At 45.7% G+C, this 22,614-nt stretch overlaps 1 protein-coding gene and 1 long non-coding RNA gene across 2 annotated transcripts; one reads left to right on the top strand and one right to left on the bottom strand.

Annotated features, from left to right (window-relative positions):
- The first annotated feature begins 2,790 nt into the window (after positions 1–2,790).
- LOC109745533 (uncharacterized) lies at positions 2,791–3,363 on the top strand. The gene has a single exon (XM_020304661.1). It carries the CDS (start codon positions 2,791–2,793, stop codon positions 3,361–3,363), a length of 573 nt encoding a protein of 190 aa, XP_020160250.1.
- Positions 3,364–7,209: 3,846 nt separating this feature from the next.
- LOC120973826 (uncharacterized) lies at positions 7,210–18,945 on the bottom strand. Its single transcript, XR_005769339.3, has 2 exons — positions 18,596–18,945; positions 7,210–7,680 (listed from the first exon to the last, which is right to left on the bottom strand). It is a non-coding gene; the product is annotated as an uncharacterized lncRNA (long non-coding RNA).
- Between the last annotated feature and the right edge of the window lie 3,669 nt (positions 18,946–22,614).

Genomic DNA, 22,614 nt, shown 5'->3' on the forward strand with positions numbered 1-22,614 from the left:
CATGTCCTGCTCCACCTTGACCTTCTCCCAGTTGTTCGTCTTGTTGTACAGCCGGCACAGCACCCATTCGTCCAGCTGCAATAGCCACACATCACAAAAAGAGAGGGTCAACATCTACCTATCGATCGATCAGTATTGTTGGTGAGCAAAGTGCAAACTGGAAGACGCTGGGGTTACCTTGAGGGATCCCTTCTTGCCTGGCAAGTTTGCTTTGTTAGGAATCTAATAGTATTAGTATTTGGCTAATTAGGCGATTATCAGATTCCTTAGAATATTCTAACCGGTGGTTAGAATCCTGGCGTTGTCCAGACGCAGTAGATAGCGAACCATCGGCATGTCTTTCCAAACCAGCGTCGTGTCTTTCCGAAACGACGCGAACCTTGTAACCGGCGTCTAAACACGACGGCTCAGGACATATAAGTACCTGCAGTCACTATCAATGAAATCAATCCTTTCACTTCAATCTTTCTTGTTTCTCTTCACGTCATCAGCACTGCTCGAACCAGAGAATAGGCTACAGGAGAGAAAGAAAGGTGAGAAGAGATGGATTCTCTGCCCGACCTTGCTTTCGCTTTCGCTCGATTTGTGGCAAGGGAACGCCGGGGCTTCCGTTTTCCTCACCGGACTTTTGGTCCGGCTGCTGCTCGCCGTCGGAACTTCGGCCACCGCCGTCAGCGTCGCCTGAACAGGAATGGCGGCCTCCGCCGCCGCAATGCACCATACCGTGCTCCTCTTCGTCGCTACGGTTCTGGTGGTGGCCTCCTTCGCCGCCACGCCCATCGCTAGCGCCTTCACTGTGGACACCGCCGGGTGCACCGCAGCAACTCCCTTGGAGCGCCAGGACCGAGTACCAGGGCGGATGCGCCCAGGGAAGACGTCCTGGTCATGCCCCAAGAGGTTGCTGCCGCACCAAACGCTGTCGATGAACAGGTTGCTGCAGGGGTCGGAATCGAGTACGAGGATGAGGCCTCTGCCTCCAACATCACCACGGATGCCACGGAACTGCCGCCTCCTGCACTGGTGTACGCGCCCATGGAGTGGATGCTTGCCGGACCAAGCGCCGGATGGCTCGTCGATGACCCAGATCGCTACTTCTCCGACGAGGAACTCGCAGCGCCGCCTCCGCCGCTGATGTACTCTTGCCCAGGCTACGGGTACGGATCGGGCCTCCCGTCCCCGACGCCATCTGACGAGGACCCGGAGCACTTCAAGCCGCCGGGCTACGACCCACTGCCGGAGTTCTCCTCGCCGCCTGCTGCAGTCCCTCTGGACGCGCCCAAGCCCCGACTCGTCATCAACCTCCTGCCGAAGGTGAAGACGGAGGAGATCGAGGCTGCTGCGCCGACGCTCGCTCTCCCAGCGCGCCGCGACCTCAACCTCCCGGCGCTGGAAGTGGAGGAGGAGCACCAGGTAGCAGCGCGGCCGTCCGCACTCCCGACGCCCTCGCCGGAAGCCCGTGTGCTCCTCCGCCGCTTTGCATCAGCCATGGCTGTCCGCCCCGCTGGAACCCGCGCCGACACTTGGTCGCCCGAGGCACTCGGCCTCACCGGCCGTGTCGCGGATCTCCGCCCCCATGAGGCCGGCCCCCAACTCCCCTCCTCCTCTGCGGAGGGGCCGCGCCGCCGCTGAAGGAGCCGGCCGTGGGCACCGGCAAGGAGCTGGGCCAAGCATTGGTGATTTGGGAGTGGAGGCATTTGGTGTCGTACCTGATGTGTCCTCTGGTCAATCCCCTTTTTTAACCAGAATGCTCCAAGCGGTGCCGACACAGGCCATGGACCAAAACAGGCCACGTCTCCTGTCACCCGTGATGTGTAGTACTAATATAATCATATTTGTATTAGACATACTAATTAGACGTACTCCCAGTTTGTATTTCCTAGCTGAAGATCTATATGGTTTTGTAAATCTATATCGTAGCCCTTACATCCATTTATATCTGTAATATGACATGTTTATTAATATTTGTTTTAGTATATTATAACATGTTATTTGGTACAACAATTGTATTTTGCATTTAATTTTTTTTTCATGCAATGTTCTCTCATTAATATGAGATAAAAAGGCCAAATAAAATATATGATTGCCTTGAATTATATTTGTGCAATCACACAGTAATGGCACTTCTACTGTATATTACAGTTTGCCTATTACTCAGAGGCATTTATTTTTTATGCCTCCATAGTGCTCTTCCAAATATATCAAAATTCGATGATATACACATATATGGCTTACAAATTATAAGTGTTCCTCTAGAACATATTTGTTGTTTACCAAAATAAATTTTACTATCAAGTAAAATTAATCAAATGCATGATCATACATGCAGGAAATATGGCTGATATCAATAAGAAAGAATTCCAAGAACTACAAATAGATGGAAGTAACTATCTATCATGGGCCATGGATATGAAAATATTCTTAAATGGACGTAGTCTCGGTCCTTGCATTGTCGCACCCCTCGAAAATGCTCCAGAAATACCTCAAGTAGTAAAGTATGCAGCATTGCACTACATAAGGCACCATCTCCATCCTGATTTAAAAACTGAATATTTGATGGAGGAGGATCCCTTAGCTTTATGGGACTCCCTCAAGGAGAGATATGACCAACAAAGAGCAGTAATGTTGCCGGAAGCCCAAAGAGAATGGTCTCTTATAAGGTTTCAGGACTTTAAGTCCGTTGCTGCATATAATTCTGCCGTGCATAAAATTAACTCCAAACTAAGATTTTGCAATCAACAAGTTTCGGATGCAGACTTAATAGAGAAAACTTTATGCACTTTCCATCCCTCGATGAGGATATTGCAACAGCAGTATCGTCAACAGAAATACACAAAGTATTCTGAGCTCATATACACATTACTTCAGGCCGAGAAGCATGATGAACTTCTCATGAAGAATCACAATGCTCGCCCAACGGGTGCCATGCCTATCCCTGAAGCACATGCTAATGCTCATTCTACTAGTAAATTTGGAAACCGTAAAAGGAACTTCCAAAAATTCAAGGGAAAATGGAAAAAGAATAATGGTCAAAAGACCAATGGTCAAACTAAGGGGAAAGGTCATTTCAAGAAAAATGATCAAAATGACAACTCTCAAACTTGTCAAAGGTGTGGATGCATGAATCATCATACTAATCAATGCCGAATTCCCAAGCACCTTGTGGATCTATACATGAAGTATGGAGGAAAAGGCAAACAAGTTCATGGAAATAAAGCTGAAGCTCACTTCAACGCCATTCAAGATAACCCTCAAGCTGGTCCTTCTCAAAGCGATATTCAAGTATACAAGCCAAAGGACAATCTCATCCTCGATGAAGACATGCTTGTGGATTACACCCGAGATGTTTTTGGAGACCTCAGTTAATCTCCATAAACAAATTGATGTCACTTAGCTATTTAAATACTACAAGACGTTATATATTATATAACAATAAGTAGAATAAAGTCTTTCAGACTATGTATATTGCATTATGTGAATCAGACATAATATTGTAATGAATTTATATTTGAGATTGTAATATAAATATTATGTATGTAATTTAATGAATATATGAATAAAAATAAATTTATTCTAAAATATTCTTTTTCTATCTATAGAATTTTAACGGGAACAATCCGATGGAAGAAGAGTTATGTTTAGTGGATAGTGCTACCACTAACACAATTCTAAGGGAAGCAAAATATTTCCAAACTCTTACTAAGAGAAAGGAAAATGTTATGACCATAACAGGAAGTAACAAAGCAATTATTGGTTCAGGAAGAGCCACATTCACACTCCCTATGGGTACTACTATCGTAATTCAGAATGCACTTTTGTATCCTGAATCTACACGTACCCTTATAAGTTTCAAAGATATCCGATCTAACAATTTCCATCGAAAAACAATAGAGGTGGATAACAAAGAATATTTGCTTTTAACAAAAAGCAACGGATATGAAGAACAAACTCTTGAAAAATTCCCTTCATTTTCATCTGGATTATACTTTACATACATAAAACCCGTACCTTATGTTGCGTACAAAATAATTTTTCAAAATCTTGATAAATTCAAGACCTGGCATGATCGCCTTGGTCATCCTGGAATAGGTATGATGAGAAAAATTATAAGTAATTCTGTTGGTCATAATTTACCAATTAAAAGTTTTCCCAAATCATCAGATTTTGTATGCACCGCCTGTGCTACCGGGAAATTAATTATTAAGCCATCTTATCTTAAAGTTAAAAATGAGTCGCTTAATTTTCTTGAAAGAATTCAAGGAGATATATGTGGTCCAATACAACCTCTATCCGGACCATTTAGGTACTTCATGGTGCTCATCGATGCATCTACTAGATGGTCACATGTGTGTCTATTATCCACACGTAACCATGCCTTTGCCAAATTAATTGCTCAAATTATCAAATTGAGAGCAAATCATCCTGAACACAGGATAAAAACAATAAGAATGGATAATGCTGCTGAATTTAGTTCACGCGCATTTAATGATTATTGTATGGCTTTAGGAATCCATCTTGAACATTCAGTACCCTATGTGCACACTCAAAATGGAATGGCTGAATCTTTAATTAAAAGAGTAAAATTAATTGCTAGACCACTATTACAGAATTGCAATTTACCAACCTCTTGTTGGGGACATGCGGTTTTACACGCCGCAGATCTGATACAAGTCAGACCAACTGCATATCATGAAACCTCCCCATTTCAAATAGTACGTGGCAATCAGCCAAGTATTTCCCATCTGCGAAAATTCGGTTGCGCTGTATACGTACCGATATCGCCACCGCAGCGTACCTTTATGGGACCCCATAGAAAATTAGGAATCTATGTGGGATATAATTCTCCGTCAATTATAAAATATTTAGAACCCCTAACAGGGGACCTGTTCACAGCCCGGTACGCTGACTCAATTTTTGATGAGGACCATTTCCCGGCATTAGGGGGAGAAACAAACCACAAAGAATGCCAGGAAATAGATTGGAATGCAACAGGCATTCAGTCCTTAGATCCACGTACTAAAGAATCTGAATCTGAAGTTCAGAAAATTATAGATTTGCAACACTTTGCAAATAACCTACCAGACGCATTTACTGATCACAAAGGTGTCACTAAATCTTATATCCCCGCAGTTAATGCACCAGAACGAGTAGAGGTACCAAATAAAACTACTCAACTCCCAATTACAAATAAAAGGGGGAGAAATCTGGTCACGGCGGAAAAGGCTTCTCTAAAGCCTCCGCGGAAACAAAGAAAATCAAAATCTATGACAGTAAATGCAAATCAACCTCAAGTTGATGTTCAACATCAAGAACCCAACATAAATGTACACACAAATTATAATGTTGGGGTATCGAAACAACCAGACTCCGTTGTTATGGGAAATCATACGGAGCCTGAAGAAATTAATGAAATATCCATAAATTATATTGATTCAGGAGAAACATACAATAGAAGCACTACAGTTGTCGACACAGATTTCTCCTCGAAAATTGCTGAAACCCTTCAACTGGATCCAGAGCCAAAATCTATGAAAGAGTGCCTCAAGCGCTCGGATTGGCCTAAATGGAAGGAAGCAATTGAGGCAGAATTACACTCGCTTAATAAAAGAGAGGTATTTAGTAAAATAATACCTACTCCTCATAAAGTTTTTCCTGTGGGAGCAAAATGGGTTTTTGTTCGAAAAAGGAATGAAAAAAATGAGGTGGTGAGATATAAAGCGAGACTAGTAGCTCAAGGGTTTACGCAGAGACCCGGTATCGACTACGACGATACATATTCTCCTGTAATGAATGGAATTACATTTCGATACTTAATATCTTTGGCAGTACAAATGAATCTACCAATGCAGTTAATGGATGTACTGACCGCTTATCTGTATGGGTCACTCGATGCGGAAATTTATATGAAAGTTCCTGATGGACTTAAAATTCCGAATCCAAATATAAATCGCAACATGTATTGTGTAAAACTACAAAAGTCACTCTATGGCTTGAAGCAGTCGGGTAAAATGTGGTATAACCGACTCAGTGAGTTCCTTCTCAGTAAAGGGTACTCTAATAACAATGATTGCCCATGCGTATTTATAAATAAATCCTCAAAGGGATTTTGCATCATCTCAGTATATGTTGATGATCTCAACATAATTGGTAACGCATCAGATATAACTGTAGCACGCAATCATTTAATGACGGAGTTTGAGATGAAAGATTTGGGAAGAACCAAATTCTGCTTAGGTATACAACTTGAGCATTTTCCCTCAGGAATACTCGTTTATCAACCCGCTTACATTCAGAAAATTTTGGAAAAATTCAACATGGATAAATCATATCCATCCAAAACACCTATGGTCGTCAGATCCCTTGATATGAACAAGGATCCTTTTAGGCCAAGGGATGATAACGAGGAGGTATTGGGACCTGAGTTTCCATACCTCAGTGCCATAGGAGCACTAATGTACCTTGCAAATTGTACTAGACCAGACATTGCCTTTGCGGTAAATTTACTGGCTCGACATAGTGCAGCTCCAACAAAACGCCATTGGACAGGAGTAAAGAATATCTTCAGATATTTACAAGGTACTAAAGATCTTGGTTTATTCTATCGGAAAAATCAAGACATGACCCTGATTGGTTATTGTGACGCTGGATATCTTTCTGATCCCCATAATGCCAGGTCACAAACAGGGTTTGTATTTTTATATGGTGGAACCGCTATTTCATGGAATTCAACAAAACAGACTTTAGTAGCTACCTCCACTAATCACTCTGAAATAATTGCATTATTCGAAGCCTCACGAGAATGTGTATGGCTCCGCAGAGTAATAAATCATATTCAGACATCATGTGGTATTGGTTCATTACAATCACCAACCATTATCTATGAAGATAATGCTGCATGTGTTGCTCAAATGCATATGGGATATATTAAAAGTAATATCACAAAACATATCTCTCCAAAACTATTTTTTCCTCATGAATTACAGAAAGATGGAGAGATTGATATTTTGCAAATAAAATCTTGTGACAATCTTGCGGATTTGTTCACTAAGTCTTTACCAGGAGCAGCATTTCAAAAATACATTCATGGCATTGGTATGAGACGACTACGAAATTTGCAATTTTCAGGGGGAGAAATTTCCTAGAACTAAACTTATGAGCTTTCCAACGGATTTCTCATGTGGTTTTAATAAGTGATTAAATATACTAACGATATATCAAATTTCTATAGTTTCTATTATATTTCCTACAGGGACATAAATAGTACGAGATTAAAGATTCTCAAAGTTACAAGATCAAGGACTATCAAGAAGACGCAAGGCTTTTGATACTCAAGATATATGTAGATCCTCAAGACACTGAAGATTAAAACAACGCTGTCCAAGGGGGAGTGTTAGGAATCTAATAGTATTAGTATTTGGCTAATTAGGTGATTATCAGATTCCTTAGAATATTCTAACCGGTGGTTAGAATCCTGGCGTTGTCCCGACGCAGTAGATAGCGAACCATCGTCATGTCTTTCCAAACCAGCGCCGTGTCTTTCCGAAACGACGCGAACCTTGTAACCGGCATGTAAACACGACGGCTCAGGACATATAAGTACCTGCAGTCACTATCAATGAAATCAATCCTTTCACTTCAATCTTTCTTGTTTCTCTTCATGCTTCAGCAAGTTTGCTTCCTCCTCTGTTAATCCACAAAAAAGAACACGTAAGTATGTCAGCCAACGGTACATACATATAGAACAAATAAGGATTTAAAGGATTATTTGTTTTTTTGGGGGCCTTTGATGCTAGATTAAGAAGATGCAAATGGGTAAATAATACGCAGTCGGAGCACCATCAATAAATACTCAATCACAGTAGACAGTACTGGTAAGTATATACCGTAGGTCTCGTACACACCGAATAATTACACACGACGAGGTGCATGAATGTCGCACCAAACACGGATACATGAATCAACATCTCACACTGGTACTGATCAGGCATCCATAACCTTAGGAATCTATAATACCTAAATAGTTGATCCCCACTACCTTATTTCTCTTGACATGCAGCCTATCCACCTCAGCAATCAACATGCAGCCATCCACCTCAGCTAATCTGCCACATCATCAAGTTATTTATTTTATTTTTCTTTCCTTTCAGCCTTTCCACATTTTTTTCTATACACCGCAGGGTTTGTTGGGGACGTTTCTGTCCCCGAGAGGTCACCTGTCGCACACTTCCTCTTCCCCACGCCCGCGACTTCTGTTTTCTGTTGGGAAACCGGGTCAACCCGGAGGGGTGGCGGCGGCCGCGTGCAAAACGCACGGGCCGGCCCCTCCCGTTTCCCCTCTTTTATTAAGTGGGTACTTATCCCTTGACCACCTACCCCCTATATAAAGCAACGAGGAGCCATCATTGTAACACCTGATCATTGATTAATAAAGCTGGTCTCCTCCATCTCTCTGTGTCATTTTACTTTCGCATACTTCGACTACTTCGTCTACGACGCTCGCTCTCGCTCCGCAACCTCGGACCGGACTCGCCGGCGGAGTTGCGGAACACGTTATCAGCACGCTTCGCTCCATCAACTCTCCGTCAAGCCTGCATCACGCAGGCTTTCGTCGATCCCGCGGAGGTATAAGATCCGATCCCCACTTTTTGCAAAAATGGATTCCTCTCGTTGCTACGATTCCGTTTTTGCGATTAGATTATTTTCGGATTTGATCTACCTATGGTGCGGATTTTCCTCCCAAGAACCGAGCGGACGAACACGTCGCCGACCAATGTCGATGTTCTTGGACTACGAGGGACTTGTTGACTGCACTATAGGGAGTCGGTACAGATCGCGACCCCGATGATCGCGGTACCGCCGCAAATGCACCAGATGTGCCATGCACCGTCGGAGTTCCAGACGAACACGACGAAGATCCGCATCCCGAGGCCGGCGTCCAGATGACGCCGTACCAAGCACGCTGCACCGCGTCCTACTGACGCCGCCGCCGCCGTCTCGATGGCCGGCTCGACGCCGCGTCGTGTGGCGGGGCCGCCGCCGTCGCGCCGGTCGTCGCCCCGGCCGAGCCCGTGCACGGCCGGCTGCCGTCGCCGGGGCTCGAGCTGGCCGCCCCGTGCCCTGCTTTTGGCCGCGCCGCCGCCTGCCCAGCTGGCCGCGGCTCCGCGAGTTGCCGCCCGGCTGGAGGTCGCCGCCGCGTGCGCGCCGTCCCGTGGCCGTGCCGCGCGCCCTGGCCGCGCCGCGCCAGTGGCCGTCGCCTCGCCCGGCCCTGCCGGCTGCCGGTCATCGCTCCCGCGAGCGCGCGCGACACGCCAGTGGCCGTCGCCTCGCCCGGCCCTGCCCGCTGCAGGTAACCGCTCCCGCGAGTGCGCGCGCCTGGCCAGTGGCCGTCGCCTCGCCCGGCCGCGCCCGCATGCGAGCCCCCGCCGCCGCGCCCGCGTGCGAGCCGCCGCCGCCGCTCGGCTGCCAGGGGAAACCCTAGCGCCGTTTGCGTGCAGGAGGCAGCGCCGCGCATGGGCCGGCCCGCTGGCTCCTGGGCCGGATGGGCCCCGATTGAGGGGATGCCTCCTCACAAAAAAAAAGAGGGAAAGGCGCTGGCTGCTGGGCCCAGATGGGCCGCGCGCCGTGGGCCTCCAAAAAAGAACAAAAAAAACAAAAAAACAAAAAAACAAAAAAAACAAAAAAAAACAAGGGTGGCGCCGGCTGCAGCGCGGCGAATTGCGTTTTAGCCCCTGGATTTTCCTGTTTTTACGCGTAGTTTATTCCTGCTGTAATATTTCACGTAGAAACCCCTGGAATTGTCTGTTTTCGCCGAAAATGCGTATTTAGGCTTAAAATACTTCGGGAATTCAATTTTTGGGCTATTTTTCACATACTAGATGCGCTTAACATGCTATTTTTTGTAACATGATATTATTGTATGATTTTACTGCTGTAGATTAATTGTTTAGCACTCTTAATCATTTAGTAAATCATATAATAGCATGTTTTAAATATTGAAACGTCATTTTATTGAATAAGTTTATCAACATCGCTTTGTGCAAAAGATTACCTGCTGTAATCTCATGATTTTTGCATAAATCGCAGATGGCCGGAATTGTCCACAAGGAGTTTCCTGAGTTGGCCCAGACAGGGCTGAACTACCTGTCATGGTCCTCGGACTGCGAGATCTTTCTCCAGGGCAAAACCCTCCTGAGGGCGATCGGTAAGGGGCCCAGCTGGCCGTCACTGATCCCAAGTTCGAGACTGAGAATGCGCAGGCTCTGCATTTTCTCCGTCATCACCTGTCACCTACTCTGAAAGATGAGTATATGGCTGAACGCAGTGCTTCTGGCCTTTGGACCGCTCTTAAGCAGCGGTTTGAGCGGCTGAAGTACACTGTGAAGCCACGTGCAGAGGCAGAGTAGATCCGTCTGAGGTTTGCGGACTTCAGGACGGTTGGGGAGTACAATTCGGCTCTGCACCGGATTTGTACGACTCTTCGGTTGTGTGGTACTGAGATTACCGACTCCCAGAAGATTGAGAAAACCCTCTCCACTTTCCACCCCGACGCGGTCCAGTCCTCACGGAACTACCGCCAGGGGAACTACACGAGGTATTCAGAGTTGATTGACGTCCTCCAGGTGGCGGAGGCGCAAGACGAGATTCTCAAAAAGAACTTTGTCGCGCAACCACTTGGGGGGAGTTCTCGCCAGGAGGTGAACGCTCTCAAAGTCCGCAAGCCTCAACAGAAGAAGAGGGGCCGGAAGGGCAAGAAGAAGGGCCCTCACCCCCCCCCCCCCCCCGCCCCGGCTAAGCAGAACAAGCCGGGCAAGGGAGGGCAAAGGCCTCAGGACTGCTTCTGTTGTGGCTCGGTGGAGCATTTCTCCCGCCAGTGCCGCGCACCACAGGAGGTCGTTGCTGCATATAAGGCTCGGAAGGCGCGTGAGACGCACCTCGCCTTGGTTCAGGAGGGAGCTCCACCGGCGCCCATGGCGGCACCCGTGATGATTGCTACTCCCCCTGCTACTCCTATAGAGGCGACCCCCGTGGTGCCCATCGCGGCAGCTTTGGCGGTCTCTACCGAGGCCCACGTCGCCATGGAGGTTGACCACATGGCCGCCTCGGCGGCGCCGCCACTAGACATTGATGCTGCCTCCAAGATAATTTCTGAGGAGGATCAGCTCACTAGTATGGAGATTGCGGCGGAAGTGAATGGCTTCTTCACCGAGTCCACTTAGCATACCTCTTTGGTTATCACGATTCCGTGCTTTGATACAATAAAATTGAATCAATTCGATTTGGTTGTAAGCTCTATGAGAGCATAAACTTATTCTTTACTTTGGCGATTGGATGACATTTATTCATTTATTCCATTATTTATACATGATAGCATGTTATGTTCTGAGATGTGTGCATTTATTTTTAATGTATTTTCTTCCTCATTACATTAATTAGATGTCATATTTTAGAACGCGTGTGGCGCCCGAATGGAGGAAACGTGCCTTGCCGATAGCGCCACCACTCATACCATTTTACGAGAAACTAAGTACTTTGAGTCCATTAAAAAATCTCCGGGAAGTATTATGACAATCGCCGGTTGCGGTTCTCACATAGTTGGCTCCGGACGAGCCACTATTATACTCCCCATGGGAACAACTTTGCTCATTAATGATGCGTTGTTGTACCCGGAGTCGACTCGTACTCTATTGAGCTTTAGAGACATCCGCGCTAATGGTTTCCATGTTGAGACCGATGATGAAAACGGCAAGGAATGCCTACTCATCACAAAGCGGGATGCAGGTGGTAAACATGTTATCGAAAGGCTTCCTTCGTTTGACACAGGGCTATACTACACTAAGATAGTAGCACCGCCCGTGTACACTACCCTCAAGACCGTCTTTAGAAGCTCTGAACTCTTCTGCCTCTGGCACGATAGGTTAGGCCCCCCGGACTTAGGATGATGAGAAATATAATTAACAACTCGCATGGCCATAATGTTAACGTGAAGAACTTCCCGAATCCTGATGATTTCGTGTGCTCCGCATGCGCTAAGGGGAAGTTAGTCATTAGGCCATCACCCCTCAAGGTGAGGGATGAAATCCCCGCGTTCTTGGAACGTATCCAAGGGGACATATGCGGTCCAATTCAGCCCCTCACGGGGCCGTTTCGGTACTTCATGGTGCTCATTGATGCTTCCTCCAAATGGTCCAATGTTTGCCTGCTGTCAACAAGGAACCATGCCTTTGCAAAATTGATCTCACAGATCATACAAATGCGGAATAATTTCCCGGATTATTGTATAAAGTCTATTCGAATGGGCAACGCCGGAGAATTTACTTCAAAGGCGTTCGATGATTATTGCATGGCAATGGGAATCAAAGTTGAGCACTCGGTACCACATGTTCATACACAAAATGGACTTGCCGAGGCATTGATTAAAAGAATTAAATTCATTGCCCGACCGCTCCTTCAGGGTTGTAATTTACCAACTACATGTTGGGGCCACGCGGTGTTACACGCGGCTAATCTCATCAACTTTCGACCGTCGGCCTACAACATCCACTCTCCTGTTCAACTTGCGCAAGGGTCGACACCGAAAATTTCCCACCTTCGTAGGTTCGGTTGCCAGGTATATGTACCAATACCACCCCCTCAGCGATCGGCGATGGGCCCGCTCCGTAAGTCGGGGATATACGTTGGTTATGAGACTGTGTCCATAATCAGGTATCTGGACCCCATGACAGGTGACTGTCACACGGCTCGTTTTGCTGATTGCATTTTTGACGAGGATCTTTTCCCGACTTTAGGGGGAGAGAATCAACCCCTTGATGCTAAAAGTCGAGAAATCACGTGGCTAGCCACGGGGATCCACGCTCATGACCCGCACACTGCTGAGACTGAGAGAGAAGTCCAAAAGATAATAGATTTGCAGTCTTTAGCAAATCAACTGCCCGACCACTTTAGTGACTTAAAGACTGTGACAAAATCGCATGTGCACGCGCGCAATGCACCGGAAAGGGTTGAAATACCGAAGAAAAATGATGGTATGCCCGCTCCCGTCCAAAGGCCTAAAAGGACGAGAAATCCGGCTTCTCAAATCCCAAGTACTCGGGGACGCCCGACGAAAAAGGATAAGAGAGATTTATCACAGCCTGTCACCAAAGTACCCCAAATTGAAACGAGGAGCCAGTCGAGACCTGGCACAAGTACGAAAAATTCAGTGCATGAAATTCCGGACTTAAACTTTCCCATAGGGGAAACACCCAGCGGAGATGTGAGCGCACACATCGGCGCGGGAAATCTAAAGGACCTTGCTCCCATAATGGGAAATTTGATAGAGCAAGTGTTTGCGCCTGATGCGGTCCATGACGAAATGGCCATAAATTATATTTATACGGGGGAGTCCCTGAACCGAGCAACGGTGATTGTCGACATCAACTTTGCTACGAAAATTGCCTCAATCATAGATCTTGACCCTGAGCCTAACACGCTCGCTGATTGCAAGAAAAGGTCGGATTGGAAAGATTGGCAGCAGGCAATTACTGCCGAATTATTATCTCTCAACAAAAGGAAGGTGTTCGGACCAGTTTGTCGAACTCCTCCCCACATTCGCCCTGTTGGCCATAGGTGGGTTTTTGTTCGAAAGAGAGATGAAAATAATAAGGTAGTACGGTACAAAGCAAGGCTCGTTGCTCAAGGGTTCACTCAACGACCAGGTGTCGATTTTGAGGAGACTTATTCCCCAGTCATGGATGGAGTTACCTTTAGATACTTGATCTCGATGGCAGTAAACATGGACTTGAAAATGAAACTAATGGATGTTGTCACTGCTTACCTATATGGTAACTTGGATTCGAACATATACATGAAGGTTCCAGAAGGTATCCCTGTTCCGAACCATGATAGAGCAAATAGGGGTCTATACAGTGTTCAACTTCAAAAGGCACTGTACGGACTCAGACAGTCCGGTAGAATATGGTACAATCGCTTAAGTGATTTCCTTCACGAGAAGGGCTACACGAGCAATAAAGATTGCCCATGTGTTTTTATACGGCGATCCCAAGATGGATTCTGTATAATCTCGGTGTACGTGGACGATTTAAACATAATCGGTACACCTGAGGATATTGAGGAAGCGAGTTCCTACCTGATGTCGGAATTCGAGATGAAGGATTTGGGTAAAACCAAGTTCTGTCTGGGTCTGCAACTTGAACATTCCCCTGATGGGATTCTAGTGCACCAGTCGGCCTACACCCAGAAGGTATTGGAAAGATTTGGCTTTGATAAGGCATATCCTTCTAAGACCCCGATGGTCGGAAGATCTTTACAGCCAGACAAGGACCCGTTCAGGCCAAAGGAAGAGGGGGAGGAAACTCTGGGACCAGAGGTTCCTTACCTGTGTGCAGTTGGAGCACTCATGTACCTCGCAAATTATACACGGCCAGACATTGCGTTCGCCGTCAGTTTGCTTGCTCGGTACAGTTCTGAACCTACCAAAAGACATTGGAAAGGTGTCAAGGACGTCTTCCGTTACCTGCAAGGGACCAAAGATCTTGGTCTATTTTATAAGAGGAATCAAGACCTATCTATTATAGGCTATGCCGATGCTGGGTACCTGTCGGACCCGCATGATTGCAAATCGCAGACTGGCTATGTTTTCCTTTGTGGTGGAACTGCGTTTTCCTGGAAATCGTCCAAGCAAACACTTGTGTCGACTTCCACGAACCACTCGGAAATCATGGCACTATTCGAAGCGTCCAAAGAGTGTGTATCGCTTCGGCGGATGATGGCCACATTCAGCAGACATGTGGGCTGAACACCGTACAAACCCCTACCATTATCTATGAAGATAATGCTGCTTGTGTTGCACAAGTCCAGATGGGTTATGTGAAGAGTAACCTCACAAAGCATATTAGTCCCAAGTTCTTCTATGCACATGAGCTGCAACAGTTGAACGAGGTGAGAGTTTTGCATACTAAGTCCTGTGACAATCTTGCTGATATGTTCACTAAATCATTACCGGCATCAACCTTAGAGAGGTGTGTGCGTGGGATCGGTATGATGAGACTTACAGAGATGCAAGGTTCAGGGGGAGAAACTTCACAAACTCGTCACTAAAATCTCAATCCTGATGATCGAGTACTCAACTTGATGGTTGAGTGGATTGTACTCTTTTTCCCTTGAGTGAGTTTTCCTGATGTTTCTCACACGAGGTTTTTGATGAGGCAATTCGTGCAATACAACAACGTATATGTGTGCTCTTTCTCCACATTTTTTCCCACTGGGTTTTTCGGAGTTTTGAGGCATGGATATACGGATAATTACCCAAGGGGGAGTGTTGGGAAACCGGGTCAACCCAGAGGGGTGGCGGCGGCCGCGTGCAAAACGCACGGGCCGGCCCTCCCGTTTCCGCTCTTTTATTAAGTGGGTACTTATCCCTTGACCACCTACCCCCTATATAAAGCAACGAGGAGCCATCATTGTAACACCTGATCATTGATTAATAAAGCTGGTCTCCTCCATCTCTCTGTGTCATTTTACTTTCGCATACTTCGACTACTTCGTCTACGATGCTCGCTCTCGCTCCGCAACCTCGGACCGGACTCGCCGGCGGAGTTGCGGAACATTTTCAACGCAGCGCCGCCTCTGCTTCCCAGTCGCATCGCAACCTCCTACCTTCTCCACAGCAACTTCTCCCCCACTTCGCATTCCCCAAAGTCCATTAAATCACGGTAGCGGAAAGGATGCGGTTCTATATTTACAAGGGGACCCATCAATCGATCACATCAGAGCTAAGAAGATGAGAAGGCGAGGTCGAGGTTTGGGTCAAGGTTCAGACCGGCCAAAAGAAGAGGTTCAGGTCAAGGTTCAGATCGGCGGCGATGAAGAGCGACGGCTCGCCGGAGCAGCAACCTCCTCGGTGGTCGTGTTCGAGCCATTGGCATCGCTGCTCACAGCCGTGGCTTCCTCCTCCCACCAGCCGCTCGACAGTGTCAGGTCACACCCCGCCGCCTGCTTTTGATGCGTGTTTACCTATAGTAGCATCTCTTCCTCTCTTTTGATGCAGGGCTCCGCGGCCCTCTATCCCACGCACTACCATCACCATCCAATTAGAGTGTGCTACAGCAAACAGTAGCAACAGCTGACAGATGTGTTGGATTGGTCAGGAGGAGGAGAGCTGCTGCTTGAAACAGTTTTTCGAGACAACTGCATCATGGTCTACTGCAATGAGAAGAGACAGTAGCAGTCAAGACTAAATATCAGTATCTAGGTGCACATATTGACCTGATTCGCTCTAGCAAGTTCCATCACTAATGTTACTGAATTTCTTTGTGATAGACGATGCTACCATCCACTAGAGGTAACACTTGCTGCGCCATTTTGTTGGTATGATTGCATTAATTTGGACAGACCCAATTGCCCATTGCAAAAGAAGACTGCTAAACAAATTGTCTTACAAAAATGCACAAATCTCTTTTGATGGTATGACGTCCATAATCTTCTTTGTTGTAATACATCTTCTATTTTGAATTACTGATGTGTTCTGAACATATTTCGCAATAATCAAAATATCTTAATGTTGTAGGTTAATTTTGTCTGGATTACGGGGTAAAAAAGCTTTTGTCTAGATTAGTTATCTTCCAATCATTCTCATATTTTAATGTTGTGAGTTACTTCTGCATATATGCGCACCCGAGAGTGTTGACAAGTATAGGTCGGAACAGTTCAAGGAAGACGATACAAAAATAGTTGAAGGAAGGCCAGCCTATTTTTCTATCCAATTCTCATTAGTTTTGCATGGACCTAAAAATATTACTATGAAAAAAGATACATATTGTTTGAAAGTTGCCAAAATTCCAGTGGATAAACATTAGGGCTTATCACTCCTTATGTTTGCTAACCTCTATCTTCAATATTTTTCCTTCTGAGTTCTATTTCTTATCTATGATGAACTTTGGTGGTGTGCTCTCAGCTTTTAATTATCCTTACAGATTGTTACTCTTTGGTTCCTACGCAATTGCTTCATTGCTACACCTTTAATATAATTATGTTCAGCTTTGTGGAATCAGTAAGATTTACTTCACCATTCTCTCTTCATTGTCATATTTGTTCGGTTTACGTACATGTCGTTGTTTTGGAACAGGTTATCCTAACTTCCCAAACCATTACTACTACAGACTTGCAATATTAACTAGAATAGAAATAGAATATCGAATGCATAATATGCTTATGGATTGTCATGTTCTTTATTGACCAAAAGTTCATCACCGTGCTTAGTTTAAAAGCTTTCTCCCTTGACTGGTCTTGCCTTATTAAGTCAAAATTGTATGACCTTTTTATTTAATCATGAAACTTATTTTTCACGGTAATTGTTGTATAATATTGCCTTAACTTAATGTAGTAGAGGTTTTATTTTTATGTGCAGAAATTATGGTAAAAATTGAATTGGTAATTTTTGTTCTCGCTGTCATCAACTCTTACACACTATTATTTTCCACTTTTCAAGTGACGGTGCTCTGTTCCTATTAACGGTGGTGATTGTTTGTTGTCTTCACCGGATGAAGACAAGCAGTGAGCTACGATGTGGGCAACTAAGAAGAATCATTACCGCCTCTGAAGCAACTCTCCAATACCTATTTGATTTGTGGTATATTTATTTGTTTCTCATGGGCAAGATGTTTTGGATGCATAAATGATTGGCGGGGCCACGTTATTTTGTCAGTGGGAACTGAAACCACCAATATTATTATATTTTTTGAAAGGAAATGTTCTATATTTTTTCAGCCAGTTTCGATGCATAAATGGTTGGCTGGGCCACTTATTTTGTCAGTGGGAACTGAAACCACCAATGTTAATATATTTTTTGAAAGGATATGTTTTGTATTTTTCCAGCCAGTTTTGCATTGTTCAATCTCATGAAATGGTTTTATTTTAGCCAAGAAACGATATGGTTAACAAGTACTATATCCAAATTATTTATATTTTATTTGTCTAACATATCCGAATTATCTTACTACAATTACCGCAACAACGTGCGGGTTGTCATCTAGTATATACTGCAAGCTAGTACTAATAACGACAGTAGTTTTGAATGCAGGGTTGATCCTAGCTAGCTAGTCCAACGTACAGAAGTGAAATGCAAAATTGAGAAATTAGCTAATAGCATCGAACCCGATAGTGCAGTTTGCAGCCATCATCTCTAATCTAATATAAGGGGGCCAACCTTGCACTGTCAGTTTAGGACGGTGGTTGCATAGCAGTAAAGTGTTTGCAGGTGGTGATGACCCAACCCCAAGGCCATTGAGCTTCACAATGTCTGTCCCAGCAGCTCAATTCCCTTCACATGGCTCAATCCCAACCCCCAACTACTCGAGGCCTCGTTGCCACCACTGTTTCACACTTGCATCTGGACTTTGCACCGCAGCAGACCAAGCACAATCCAACAAAGTCAGATAAGGCTAGCTACCATCCACCAGCCATTTCGAGACTAGTACTAGGACGAGGAGGAGGAGGACTCAGACCCAATCCGCAGCTCCGCAAATTCTCGCCGAGCGGAAGCGGGCCTGAATTCTCCTAGATCGCGGGCGAAATGGAGGGAGGGGATGTGGAGGGAGGATACCTTTTTGTTCTTGAAGCGGGTGCGGATGTTGCGGAGCTCCTTGTCGATGCGGAGGCGCTCCTGCTCCTTGTTGTGGCAGTTGCGGATGTTGCCGATGAAGACCGACAGCCCCCGCATCCTGGAGAGCGCCATCCCCTCCGACCTCTCTAGGCGGGGAATCGGCCCAGATCTGCTTGCCGCCGCGCGAGATCTGGCCGCCCCGGGGGAGCGAAACCCTCTGCCCGCCTGGCCGCGGGGGCGCTGGGGCGGATCGGAGGCGGGCCGACACCTACCGTACGCCGGCCAGATCTGCCGCGCCGGGAGGGATTCAGTGACGTGGCGCCCGGCCGGATCTCGCCACGGCGCCACGTCGGCGCGAGCCAGCCCTCGATTCTCCCAAGCGCAGGCGCCGACGAACAGGAGCGCGGGGCCTAGCTCCGCCGGGATGCACAAGGTGCATCTTGGAATTCCAAACAATGTTGCCTAAGGGAGTTTTCATTTTCTGTGCACGAAAAATTCATTTTCCATTTTTCAAGTGCCCGAAATGAGTTTTTATGTGAAGGACCTACCAAATTATTATTGCAAAATTGGACCAAATCAATTTTATAAAATACTAGGCAATATTTAATGCACAATTAATCAAATGGTTGGGTGTCAAAAGTTTTGATCCACCTCTGGTGAAAAAGACAAATTCCCGCCGATTCAGCAGGAAGCGGGTCAAATTTGAACTACAGCTGCCTCATAGTTTGATATTTATTTTTTCCAAAAATCATTTTAGGTACATAAGTATCTATTTAATCAGAGAAACATCAAAAGTTTTTCGAGATTCAACCACTAGCTAGGAACGGTCAAGCCCGCCGTTTTGACCGCATTTTGAAACGGGCATAAAAAATTCAAAAAAATGGAAAACCTTCGCATTGTGTCATTATATGTGACCAAGTTTCCAACAAAAATTATAAACTTGTAATACGAATTTTTTTAAAAAGTGTTCTAAAAAATGAGCTATCATGCGTGAAGATTCATGGCTTTCAAGCCAAATGATCAATCTTATGACCACATTCATGGCATTGTTTGTTCAAATGATCTCATATTGTGCACAAGGGTGCATCTTGGAATTCCAAACAATGTTGCCTAAGGGAGTTTTCATTTTCTGTGCATAAAAAATTCATTTTCCATTTTCCGAGTGCCTGAAATGAGTTTTTTTTTATGAAGGACCTACCATATATTTGTTGCAAAATTGGACCAAATCAATTTTCTAAAATACTAGGCCATATTTAATGCACAATTGACAAAATGGTTGGGTGTCAAAAGTTTTGATCCACCTCTGGTGAAAAAAGACAAATTCCCGCCGATTCAGCAGGAAACGGGTCAAATTTGAACTGCAGCTGCCTCATAGTTTGCTCTTTATTTTTTCCAAAAATCATTTCTAGTTACATAAGTAACTATTTAATCATAAATACACGGTTTTGTGGCGATACATCGAGGTTTGGACTGTGGTCGAGGGCCCCAACTCTAGAGCGCGTAAACTCGCATGCCCGCCGCGTGGTCACCACGTGACTGTGGCGTTGCCATGTGTTCTAAGCGGCCTAGGCATGTCTAGTGGGTTGGAAACTCCCCAGGTAGGTGCTAGGAAGAAAATCACAACATAAGATTCTCATGAGGAGACCGATCGGTGCTCAAACATGGATAAGCAGCGAAGTGTTTGATTAGTGGTACGGGAAATGCACATGGCTAATGGGCGTGAGTTTTGGCTGAGGATGATCAGTTACTAAGAAGACCGTCTTGACAAATTTTCAGCTCAAAAGGAGGAGCTTAGGTGGTACTTGCTTTGCAAAGTACCACACCGGACATAAATACGAATGTTGAAGCTAGGCTCAAAATAATGAATGGATTGAGCTGGCATTTGGTGGAGCATGGTTATTTGGGCATAGGAAAGCATTGTAGAAAATGGATACCATTTGGACATGCCAAAGTGGTAGTTCCTTCACAAAGTGTTTTTCTGAACAAAATAGGAAAATGAATATTTTTGAATTATTTTTGAACTAGGCAAGGAAGGTTTTTCACATATTTGACGAAGATATGACCCAAAGAATTTATGATATTTTTTTTTGGGAATTTTGGGAATGACAGAAATATAGGTTGCTTCACAACCTAAGGCAAAAACTGCCACATGGACATGACACATAGGCAAAACTGATGAGGTGGCGCCTAGTCATAGCAACCCACCACAATTTACAAGGTTATGACCATCTATATTGGTCATGATCAGCTAGAAATAAGGCAGCGGACCAGTACTATCTGCTTTATGACCATTTCGTGTAAGGAAATTACGACCTTTCTCACCAAAATGGTCGTTATAGTTTAGGGTTTGGAGCCCCCCGAACAGCTTTTTACCAATTGGTCTGAAATGGTCATAGATCTATGACCAATTCTTCCAGGGTCACTGACAGAAGGTCACTAGTTGACATATTTCTTGTAGTGGATGCTGATTACCTGAGTCACATAATCCAGCAACCCGGAGAGTCGGCTCGCAAACTTTGGAATCGGTTCTTAATTAAAAAGAACCAAATCATGGACTGTCCGGACAGTGAGGCCTTGGCGGCATTTAAGCACAGCGTCCATGACGAATGGCTCGCCCGACACCTCGGCCAGCAAAAGCCGAAGACCATGGCAGCTCTTACTGCACTTATGACCCGCTACTGTCTGGGCGAAGATAGCTGGTTGGCTCGTAGAAGCAACAGTACCAGCGACCCCGGCACTTCTGAGCCCTTGGATGGCAATGGAAGGCCACGACACAGTAAAAAAAGCGTCAGAACAACAACGAAGAAACAGAGGATACAACCGTAAACGTCGGATTCAGTGGCTCTAAACCTAGTCAGCGGAAGAAGCCGTTCAAAGGTAATAGGGAGGGACCATCGAACCTGGACAAAATACTAGAGAGACCTTGCCAGATTCATGGCACCCCTGCAAGCCTGCCAACCACACCAATAGAAACTGCTGGGTTTTGAAACAAGCCGGTAAATTAAATGCCGAACATAAGGGGAAAGGACCTCATAGCAAGGACGATGACGAGCCTCACCCACCGCACACGGGGGACAGAAACAGTTTCCCCCCGAGGTGAAAACGGTGAACATGATCTATGTCACCCACATCCCCAAGAGGGAGCACAAACACGCATTAAGGGACGTCTACGCCATAGAGCCCGTCGCCCCAAAATTCAACCCATGGTCGGCTTGTCCGGTCACCTTTGATCGCAGGGACCACCCAACCAGTATCCGCCACGGAGGTTCGACGGTCCTGGTACTCGATCCTATCATTGACAGATACAATCTTACTAGAGTCCTTATGGATGGAAGCAACAGCCTCAACTTGATTTACAAGGATACTGTCCATAAGATGGGTATCAACCCGTCAAGAATCTAGCCTAGTAACACTACCTTTAAAGGAGTGATACCCGGCGTGGAGGCCCGCTGCACAGGCTCTCAAGACAACTTTCGAAGCGAAGAATTGATCTTCGACATCATCCCTTTTCGCAGTGGTTATCATGCACTGCTCGAACGAACTGCTTTCGCCCGCTTTATTGGAGTCCCACACTATGCATATCTAAAGCTAAAAATGTCGGGACCTCGTGGCGTCATTACAGTAAATGGGAATATGGAGAGCTCCCTCTGTACTGAGGAGCACACCGCGGCCCTAGCAGCCGAAGTACAGGGCGGCCTCATCAAGCCGAACAGTGCATCGGTCATCAAGACCCATGACACTGCTAAGCGAGCCTAATCCGCATTACAATGCGATTGCCCAGTGGAGCTAGAGCTTGAATATCAGTTTAGCCTCCGTCGATCGCCCCATAAGGTTGCGGCATACATACCGTGCGTACATAACTACGCACTTAAAATACCTTGGGCAGAGCCGGAGGCACACTGCAGAAAAGGTCCATAGTACGGCTTGACCCTATTCGGACCTCAACTATTTTTTCCACCGTGGGTTCGTTAAGAAACCTACCTAATATACGGTCGTACGGGGGCTCTTTTCCAGATCCC

The sequence above is a fragment of the Aegilops tauschii genome, chromosome 2, assembly GCF_002575655.3.
Source record: "Aegilops tauschii subsp. strangulata cultivar AL8/78 chromosome 2, Aet v6.0, whole genome shotgun sequence".
NCBI classification, from domain to species: domain Eukaryota; kingdom Viridiplantae; phylum Streptophyta; class Magnoliopsida; order Poales; family Poaceae; genus Aegilops; species Aegilops tauschii.

Bases quoted from the DNA above. Each gene is read 5' to 3' on its own strand.
- LOC109745533 (XM_020304661.1), top strand. From the start codon at position 2,791: ATGAGGATATTGCAACAGCAGTATCGTCAACAGAAATACACAAAGTAT.